Consider the following 10,714-nt stretch of genomic DNA (forward strand, 5'->3'; position numbering starts at 1 on the left):
CGCCCAACACCCTACAACATCTCTACATTCACGTGTTTAAGTATTCTCTACATAAACAACTGCCACGGGAATCCAATCTCTCCATTCTCCAGTTTCCCAGAACTTTTTAAGAATAACAGGAATGGATGATATCTGGTCTATTTAAGATAATCCTCTTTGGTTATTGTTTTCCTGGGCTAACAGTCAACGGAAATTGATATCTCCAGAGTCTAACTTAATTAAGATGATATGAAATAACTTCAGCTTCATGCAGCAGAAAGTTCTCTTCTCTAGAAAATACTCCTCGTACTGAATGATCATTATGTTCTTTAAAGAAAAAGAAAAAGATGATGGCAAATAATATAAAGTTCTTCTAAACAGTTTAAATTGCTTTAGGATATGGGTGTGTATACTCTAAAAATATGCATGGGAATCAATTCAAAAGTTTAAAAAGGCTTAATAAGCATTTCCAAAGTTTAGAAGTATACCTGCCTGTGAAAGCTTCATGGGGAGGAGGGACCCTGACAACTGAGGACTTCTTTCACTGCTGGTAATTCATCCTGTCCCTGTCGGTCGACAGGTCTGTGGGCCAGTCCCACCTTGGGCCTCACTTGTAGGTCCCACCTGCTACACCTGGTTCCCTACTGTCCTTTAGATCTCAGCTGAAATCTCCTCCCCCAGGCGCCTTCCAAAATCTATCTCCAAAAGATGAGGGCGAGGAAAGAGCGAAGAAAGGGGCAGGCCACTCCCGTCTGGCAACTGACAGAGTTTTCTAAGGGAAGAAGTCTTAGGCGTTGGCAAGACAAAGTGCATATCCTCCACGCCACTTGGCAGGTGCTGAAGAACTGTACAGAACAGGGCAGGATGGAGGGGACCGGAGCAGTGGCTCGTTACAGTTAAGGGAAACCGCCTGTGTGCTCGCTCAGGGCAACAGCCTATTCCAGGAACCAGCTGCTGCCGGGAAAGTGATCGGCTCTCGGGGGACTTACGGGAAGCGACCTCTGCTCTGGCCCAGGTCTAGCTCTCAGTCTGGGAGGACAGCGGTCACATCATGGAACAGTCCTTCCTCCTCACCACCTTAATGGAAGTAGACACTTCTGCCCCAACCCCTCTCTTCACTTATCACCACCTAAAAAACCATGATTTACTACCTTCGTTGCCGGCTCCCCTGTTCTACGTGAGCAGCACGGGGAAAGTCTGTCTCCCTGACTGAAGCAGCCCAGGGCCAAGCACGGCACGCAGAGGCAATGAACAGCTGGGGAGCGAAGGGACTCCACGGCCCTGCATACATATGTCCATTTCCCAGCCTGCTGCTCTCTCAGAATCAACTTCCAGCCGCAAGACAACTGTTTGCCTTTCTCAACCTCCCGCTTTGTGAGTAGGTGTCAACTAGCAGGCGAAATGGCATGATCAGACCAAACTATGAGATCTTTCCCCCTTCTAAAACAGCACTTTTTTTAGGTGTAAATGCTGCAGCTTCCGTTTGCGTGTCATGTTATCCCAAGAGTGTGGTTCTTGGCTATGAAGATGTTAGCAGAGCGTCCACTAGCTAAGACTCAATTTCTATATTCCAGATTAATTCAAAGAAAGAATGTAAAGTTGACCTGACGTTCACCACAGAATGCTATAACCCAGAGGTAAGCTGCTGTAATTCACGAAGTATCCTATTAGCAACTCGTATGCATTTATTTTTTAAAAAGTGAGAATGTTACTGTTTAGTGACCTATAGGTTTCGTTTTGTTTTTGTCCGTCTTTGTTTCCTTTTTGTTTTCAAGAACTGAGCAACAGAGCTAGGCAAGAACTCAAGATTTCACTTTCTCGACATCATGGCCTTCTGCAGGGTTGCATTTAAAACAGCCCACGTAGCCATCACTTCCTTCTTCCTTCGCCCGGGAGGGAATTTCACAGCTCCCTTTGGTACCCCTCCCTAACACCTAACAACTCAATCTCAAATGCCAACCTGTTCCTCTTCCCGTCAGCTGGTGACATTTCTTGTTAGCAGGAGGGCATAGCATGAGACCACTTCCAGAAGCTTCCGTACATAGAAGCATTCTATAAAGCAGAGCAGGACCAACGCATGCCACAGGCATCATTTATTTTGCTACGGTTCTGATGAGGTGGGCCATGGTGTGCCAATTTCCTTTTCTCTGTTCTCAAGAAGAGAGTAAACAGAAAATCCATACAGAAATTAGAGCCAGATGAATTTCCGTGTGCTGGGCGAAGCTGGGAGGCAGCCAAGTAAGGGGAGCAGAGACCAGCCTGAATTCTCTGTGTGGGGCTGAGCAGAAGGGATGAGCAGGCCACATCCCACATCCAGCATTGAAATGTCTCCTGGTGGCAGGGTTGGGGGTGGGCGGCGGGGAGGGCAAGCTCTGACCCCTGAGCCCAGTGCCGCTGGTAGAAAGAGTGCTTACCCAGTGCTCGGAAACAAGTCCTAACAAGACAATAATATACTCTGACTTCGCTAATTAACCTAAGAATTAAAAATGTCCTTAAAGCATAAGAAAGATGGTTTTGATTTCTAGTGTCGCAAACTAAAAGTGTTAGATTAAAACCAAAGGGAAAACAGTTACTAGATTACTTTGACCAAAAACATGTTTTTCTGAAGAGCACAGCTAGCTAATTGCAATGTTCCATTTCCAGGGCGAGGGGGTTGTTTCATCTTCAGACGACCGCTTTGATTCTGTGGCGCTGACTGGGGAGGGGGGAGGAAGGGAAAACAAAAGGGGGAGATACCTGGTTTTCTCGTCCCTGGAAATGGCTTTGACATCAAAGGAGAATGCGTAGCAACCAGCCCCGTCTTCTGCCTTTGATAAGCCTCTTTCTGATGCTCCCTTCACCTCTTTCTCTATGCAGCACCATTAGGATTGTACTGCTAAAATTGCCCCTCCTTCAAAATTCAAAACAGGCACTGGGTGGTGGTGGTGGGGGGCGGGGGTTGCCCGTTGGAAAGGCGATTTCAGTTTTTTTTTGAGTTAGTTCTAGAAATGGGCTTAATACACAGACCCAATTCTGATTACAGTTTGTTTCCTTGTGGGCTTTTAAAGTTTATTTTTGGTCGTCGTTTTAATTGGGACTTTACCCAGTTTAAATGACTGACCTGTACAATTTTCCTCGGAATAGGTTCCCTGGCTTTTATGGTCAGGTTAAGGAATATGTGACCTTTCTTAAGGGATGGGGAAACCCTGTCCTAGAAATGAGTCATACATTTGATGTCTGCTTGAAGCATCTCCTGTCCAGCTCCAGATGTCCCTGGATTGGAATTTAAGGGCGATGTCAGGATTCTCAGTACATGTACATTTGGATGTTAAAGCAAACAAACATCTCTTGGTCACTGAGATAGTTAAATCAGCCCCACTTGGGTGACCTCTGCCTCCACGTCCTCCAGGTTAGATCTGAGAGCAGAAATGGAGTTAGCACTTTGATGTCAGACAGACATGAGCTCAAGTACCGGCTTCCCACTTACTAATGTGAGACATGGAGCAGGCTCCTCTTTAACTTTATTGTCTTAATCTGTAAAATTGGAATAAGACCAAGTTTACAAGTGAGCATGAAGATGTCGTTTTTGTTAATAGGAACCAGCTTCATCTTTGGTTCGAGTTAGCAAGTCTGAGCATTATGTTGGTGCAAAGTGGTGGACCCACCATCCTAGTTCAGACCAAGCAATGCTTAAGAGATATCGATGGTGTTTCTTTGAAATAAGCCCATCATTATTTTATAAGGGCACCATCAGAAAGCAGTTTAAGTGACAGCAAAGAGTGAAGGACTATCGTGCTCAGCTATGAGCACAAAAATCACTTTCTACAAAGCAAAGACCACGACATCTATCGATGCCAGCGCGTACCGGCCACGTACAAGGAACTTCTGCCTTGTGTGTCTTTAGTTTATGTACTGGTGGGGTGGGGAGGGATAAGGAAGAAATCTATTTAATTCTATTTAAACCAATCTATTTGATCCCTCGTCTTTATTTCAGGAAGGTGAAGAACGTTTGGGGAATTGTTCTGCTCAAGTGTTTTTCAGGAATGAGAAACCCAGACCTGCCGTTAATGTCACTTGTACACGGTTCATTGAGAAGAGCAGAAGACAGCAAGAGGATCACCTGCTGTACCAGCACATGAAGCGACTCAAAAACCCCTTGGATGTAGTCGGCATACCCGGTATGAACCAGTATCTGGAAATTCTATATTCAGGAACATATGTAATTACTAAATCTTAAAAAGAACGATCATTAAAATTTTTATCCCACAAATGGCACTTTAATCCAACTGTAGAATGTGGTAGACCTCATTATTTAAACAAAACTCAGAAGAATCATTTTCCTGTTCTTTGCCTTCAGTGCAATGTCGTATCTGTACCTTTTTAATCTCCCCACTTCCCATCCCAGATGAGGGCCAGGCAAGAGGTGAATCTTCGAGGAATGGATGGAGGTCTTTGTAATAGGACATGCATGAATGAGTGCAGTTTTCTGGGTTGAATGCAGAACCTGAGAAGACATTTCTAGAGGTTTCTGGTGGTGGCTTTAAAAACTCGAGGTGATAAGATAACCATCTAGGGCCTCCACTGTGCCCATCACAGCCTTCTGCACCAGAGACGAGCTAGCCAACTGTCTCGGTGCCTTGCTGGGAGGCTGCAGTGGAGTCAAGTTTATCTTATTTTAGGTCCAGAGCTAACAGGCAGTGGTGCCATTTGATGTGGAATGAGCTCTGACCTTTGCAGTGACTCAGCTGAAGCGAAGCAGGGCTCATTCGTTCTGGCACTCAGCAGAGTGTGTGGGCAGCCGTTGAGACTCGCACTTACCGGCAAATCCAATTTTCAAAACCACAAAAGTCATCTCTGGACTTGCACTTGGGTATTAAGCTTGACATCTGACTGCTACAGCTCTTCCCATCCCACAGTTCACTCATTTGCCCAGAGACTGGACAGATCCATGTCAACATGGGGAGACCTATGGTCTCCACTCCTGAGTGCACCTGTGCACCATCAACTATGCAGACTAAGTGGTCTCAATAAACTGGGGGTGGAATGCTGCTCCTTGTGTTTCTAAAACTCAGAAGCTTGGATAAGTCTCATTATAGCTCTCTTATGACTCAGATTAAATCTTGCTTCAAATAATTATGAAGAACAATTCAAAATCTTATATTATAGAATTTGTTTATATTGAGCACTGCCTGAAATAAATGGGCTAATGATGAATACTTAAAATTTATAGTTATTTTTGGATTTTTTTCTCCCCTTAGCATTAATTGGAGAAATAGGGTTTTATATATATATAGTCTCCTTAAAACACATATTTTAGAAATTGTATAGGAGCTTTTCTTTGAATATTTGCCACAGGATCATTAGATTTGGGACACTTTTTGATAGTGCAGGTTAACTGGATCATGTTCAGTTAATCAGTCCTCAATGCCTACAAGGGTCATTCCACGACAACCTAACAATGTGGCTACTCTAAAGCTTCAAAAACATTTTTTCAATAAAAGGCATTTTTTCATCAACAAAAGTTCTCTCGTCACTTTAAATTCAGTGGAGACATTTAATGGTGTTATTTTTAGCTTGTCTCTGTATATAAAATTATCTTCTTAAAACCGAAAAGGTTTGGTTTTAGATAAAAGTGAATCAAAACTGTGGCCATTCCTTCTGGGTTAAAATCTCAGTGGATTCAATCAGTCCAAGGCAGGGGACCATTGCAGTACAGTTTCTCTACAATCAATAAGTGAGATACTCTAATCCGTTTTGGGATATCCTTGCTCCACACTGTTTTTCCCCTAAAAAAACAAAAAAAGTTGTCTGGCTTTTATGAGTATAAATTTTACTTTTTCTAATGAAATAAACTTCCTATTGATGAGCCCAAGCATACTACATACAAAAGGAAATACTGAGGACCAGGGAACAGCGGGCTAACGTCCTGTCGCCTGACTCTAGAGCAGTGCCACCAGCATTTATACTTTCAAATGTCCTTCTAGTATTTAGTATAACTAACTTATCTTCTCACAAGTCCATGAATAGTTACCTCATAAATTACGTGCTAATATTTGAGTTCCTTAAAGTCACAAGAGATCGTTTATTAATCACTGTGTCCTTACTTCCAGCAGTAGCTGATATTAAGTAGGGTTTTTTTTTGTTTTTGTTTTTTTGTTTTCGAATTTCGTTTTTGTACAAATGTTTGCTGAATTGAAAAGATCGCAGGTCCAAAAACAATACCACAGGAAAAAAAAAAAAAACAACACTTGATTTCTTCATGGTTCAAAAAAAGTGGTAGAGATGCTGTTAATACATTGATTAGCTTTAACGCCAAAGGTCAGAGAAGGACAAAGACCATCACTTTGACCATAGACCCAAACCAGAAGGTAATGTGGTGAAGATAACGGATAGATGTTTCAATGTAATTATAAAATGCCTCAGCTAACAAGATTTGAGAATAACTTTGAGTATTATTATAACTCTTACTTTGCATTTATATAGTATAGCAAATAGCCCTGGAACTGTTTTATAGTGGCTTTATTTAGCAAGGCAGGTTGAAGCATATAAATCTCTATAAAGTGTAGACACACACAAATCTTGCTGAAGGTCTTGCCGTGAAAAAGATGCCTGATGTGACTAAACGTAAGCCCTTATTTCATGACTGAAACTTCTGAAATTTCGTCCCCAAAATGCCTTAATACAATTTTTTTTTTCCTCTCAGATAGTCATGGTCATATTGATCCCTCTCTGAGACCCATCTGGGATTTAGCTTTTCTTGGCAGCTCTTATGTGATGTGGGAAAAGACAACGCAGTTTTTACATTACTACATGGCACAACTCAGCAGTGTGAAGCAATGGGTAAGAAAAACTGAAAAGTAACTTGTGCTACAAGATTCTTAGATTTGATTGATGTGAATTTCTAATTTCATGGTGAGAGTTGTCGCTGCATTTTATTCATTCAATAAATAGTTGAATACCTGCAATGGGGCCAGGTATTGTATTAGGGACTGAAGATACAGCCGTGAACAAAAAACACCATGTAGCTGCCCTCACAGAGACTAATTCTAGTGAGAGAAGAGAAGACAGTAAACTAATAAACAAGTAACTATGCATCCAATGGTGGTAAGTGCTATGGAGATAAGTAGGAAAAAGGGAACCCAGGGTATATTCAGAATTACTACGGATATAGTCTAAATAAGGTCCCTCTAATTTGAGCAGAAGTGACATTGGAGCAGAGGCCTAAGGGAAGCGAGAGTGAGCCATGCTTCCATGAGGGAAGAGCATTTCAGGCAGAGGCGATTGAAGAAGCAATGTAGCTGATGGGCTGGAGAAATCTCAGTGGGGCTAGAGTGGCTGAACTGAGTGATGAGGGGAGTATGCCACAGGTGAGATCGAATGGAAGGGACCAGCTCATGTAAGACCTGGAGGCCATTAAAAGGACCTCTCTTGCACTCATTAGAGGATTTGTAGCAGAGGAGTGACATGATCTGATTTACAGTAGGATCATTCTGGCTGCTTTGTTAAGAACAGACTGTAGTGAGACAAGGGTGAAAGCAGGAAGACCAGGTAAGTATTGCAATAACCTAGGCAAGGCCTGGTGGTACCTTGGACCAGGGCGGTAACAGTGAAGGTGATGAGAAGTGTTTGGATCCAGGATCTATTTTGAAGATAGACCAATCGCATTCGCTGATGGGTTGGATATCGATAGCAGAGAATGAGAAAAGTCAAGGATGATTCATAGGATTTTAGCTTGAAAGGGAGATTTCATTTACTGATTGGGGAAGACTATAGGAAAAACAGATTTTGGAGGAAATTAGCTTGATTTGGGCATACTAAATTCTTTAACCAAGTAGAGAATTTATATAGTCATCTGGATATAAGAGTCTCAAGTTCAGGGAAGAGGTCTGGGCTGGAGTCATTACCATGTAGATGGAATTTAAAAGCACAAGAGTGGAGATCACAGAATGAGTGTTACATAGAAAAGAAGTTGTGTAAGGATTGAGTCCTGGAGCACTTCTAACTTTAGAGGTTGAGGATGTGAGAAAAGAGTTTCAAAGATGAGGATCTACAGACTGTGTTAAATGATGCTGGAAAGTCAAGCGAGATGAGGACTGAGAATTGACCATTTGATTTAGGCAGTTGGAAGTCAATGGAAAGTTTATCAAGTGCTATCTCCCCGGCACAGTGTGGGCAAAGCCTCACCGGAGTAGGTTCAGGAAAGAATGGGAGAAGAGGAAGTTGGATGCTCCATCTCTCTTAAAAAATTTTGGCTAGAAAGGGAAGTAAAAGAAAGGGAGGGGGTGATAGCTGGGGGATGGATAAGCATAGGGTTGAAAGGTTTGTTTCCTGTTGTATTTTTAGGTTGGGAGATTAAACAGTATATTTATATGTTGATGAGAAAAATCCAGTAGAGAGGGGAAGAGTAGGGCCTGTAAGAAAGAGAAGGAAGAGGTGATGGAGTTAATATCTCTGAGTAGGCAAGAGAGGATAAGATCAATCCAGGAGATGCTCTCAGACAGGAACGGGAGAGGTCACCAGGGGCAAGGCAGAGAAGAGTGCCCCAGGTGCCCGTAGGAGGTAGATACGGTGGTTGGCAGTTTGTGGAAGTTCTATTCTAACCAATTCTGTCTTCTCAGTGAAAGACGAGGCCAAGTCATCAGCTGAGAGAGGTGTTGGGAGTTCATGGACTTGAGCATCGTGCAGCACAGCAGGCCCCTTAAAGTTCTGTGGTCATGAACTTGGAGGAGGACCAGTCACTCTGTGCTGTGCACATGGAGAAGGCAGAGAGCTGGATTTAGCTGGGGTTGGAGTTTTTGTCAGGCAAGTGTGATGTGGAGAGTGGGGCATTTCCAGAGAAAGCAAAATCGACTCCTCTGAGAAAGGCAAGCTGAGCCAGCCATAAGTACAAATTTCTAAAATCGTTGCCTTCATTGGCGTGTGAAGTGATGGTTTCACCTATAGATGGCTCATCAGAGAGTATCTTCTGAGTGTGAAGATTTGCCAGTATCAAGTCCACATTAGTAAAACCCATAATAGTTTGGTATGCTTGCCAAAGGCCACTTGTAAAACAGACAACTAAAAACATAGTTTTTCTCTTTACTCCTCTAAATGGACATATTTCTTTCCTTTTAGAGTGTGCTTTTTAATAGAAATTACTATTTATTGTTGCTGTGTAACTAGATCAAACTTTCTCTCTTTCTGTTTTTAATCTACCAAGATGATCATATCACATATATCCTCAAAAGGCTTTTACCTTAAACTGAAAAGTTAGGGAAATTTTTCTTTACAGTATAGAAAATGATGTCAAGATAATTTAAAACTAATTGTAATGAATGTGAGAAGAAAATTCAATAGGAACAGATCAACAGAGACAATAGAGAAAAAATTAGGATCTTTTAATGTCAGTGGTTTTTGTTTGTTTTTCAGCCGTACATGATATATTACCAGACTAATCACCAAGACATACTACAGTTCAGAAACAGCAGCCTTATTTCTCTCTCATCCTAGACAGTCCATCACCTGTCCATTAATATCCCTCAACCAACCTTTGAATGGGAAAGTAGGAACATATGTAATTGTGGAGTTAAGAAAACAAAGATGCCAATTGATCAGAAGCAATGTCACGACTTAGGAGTTTTAGTTTAGTTTTTTTTTCTTTTTTCTTTTTTCTTTTTCTTTTGTGGAGTTGGGTTTTAGATAAATAATAAATGAATATGCAGCTGACTTGCTGGGTCATCCATGGCAAATCACTTCATCTCTCAGGGCCTATTAAATGAGGATTAACCAACTTATTGAAGCCCTTGAAACTCACATAAATCTAAATCACTGAAGCGACTGGAAAATTTGGTTTCAAGATTGACAGGCATTTCAGCTTAGAGTTCTCTTAAAGTATGGACATATCTACAGATTTGCAAATTCTGCTATTCCTTGTCCACTGAAGATTCCCGTGAACTTTCAGCCAAGAAGCAACACCGCAACAAGCAAAACAAGCAACAATTTTAAAAAATCACTAAAATCTAGGCACTGTCCTCGAGCCTAGAAGCAGAATAGTAGGGCTGGTAAAACCAAGGCTCCCAGCACAGTAGCAGGAAGTGGATGAAGGAGCTCTGAGGCCCAAGGTAGCTCAGGCAAGTACAGGGATTTTAGTTTTTCCAAATGCCTTCTGGGTGAGCATTACTATATTTAGAGTCAGGGTTAAACTCACCTTTCAGTGCAATTGTGTAAGGAAGTGCAGACTTATAAACTCACAGCCTCAAAGGAGCAACACTTGAGGAAAGGACCGAAAAAATATATAAGTTCTAAAGAAAGGACCGAATACAAACATAAAATGAGACCCATCTTGCTGGCGCAATTATTGCTTTGGAACCAAAGAATGAATGTCATTCTCAATACCTTAAGGACTATGCCAAGAGCAGGGGAGATATTTCTAGCTACAGAAAAAAAAAAAAAAAGATAAGGACTTTCTCTACACTCCTAGCCTTTAATATGAACTGAGAAAAGTAAAACTGAGCATTGTTCCAACTCTTATCAATCATTACCAGATATTGTCAGCACCTAACACTATCTAACCTGTAGCACATCATTATCAGTCAGCTCAAGTCATACCCTAACTAGGGGCCCCCACTGGCCAAGGATACATGATAGAAACCATCTTATCTACCTTATTTATTCAGCTAAGAAATCTACTTTTGATAGCATATATTAAGAACCTAAGCTTTCTTACTCTCTACTTAAACCACACTGGTTCTGCTAAGGACAGTTCTCTCTCTTTTTG

At 41.8% G+C, this 10,714-nt stretch overlaps 1 protein-coding gene across 1 annotated transcript in view; it reads left to right on the forward strand.

Moving 5' to 3' along the window:
• RARRES1 (retinoic acid receptor responder 1) overlaps nt 1–10,714 on the forward strand; it is a 32,868-nt gene that overhangs the window by 19,578 nt on the left and 2,576 nt on the right. Inside the window, exons 3-5 of the mRNA XM_015586476.2 lie at nt 1,554–1,616; nt 3,953–4,136; nt 6,662–6,798. Of these exons, the coding sequence (XP_015441962.1) occupies nt 1,554–1,616; nt 3,953–4,136; nt 6,662–6,798 (384 nt within the window). The remainder of the gene's footprint in view (nt 1–1,553; nt 1,617–3,952; nt 4,137–6,661; nt 6,799–10,714) is intronic.

Source organism: Pteropus alecto, unplaced genomic scaffold (genome assembly GCF_000325575.1).
Source record: "Pteropus alecto unplaced genomic scaffold, ASM32557v1 scaffold81, whole genome shotgun sequence".
Lineage (NCBI taxonomy): Eukaryota > Metazoa > Chordata > Mammalia > Chiroptera > Pteropodidae > Pteropus > Pteropus alecto.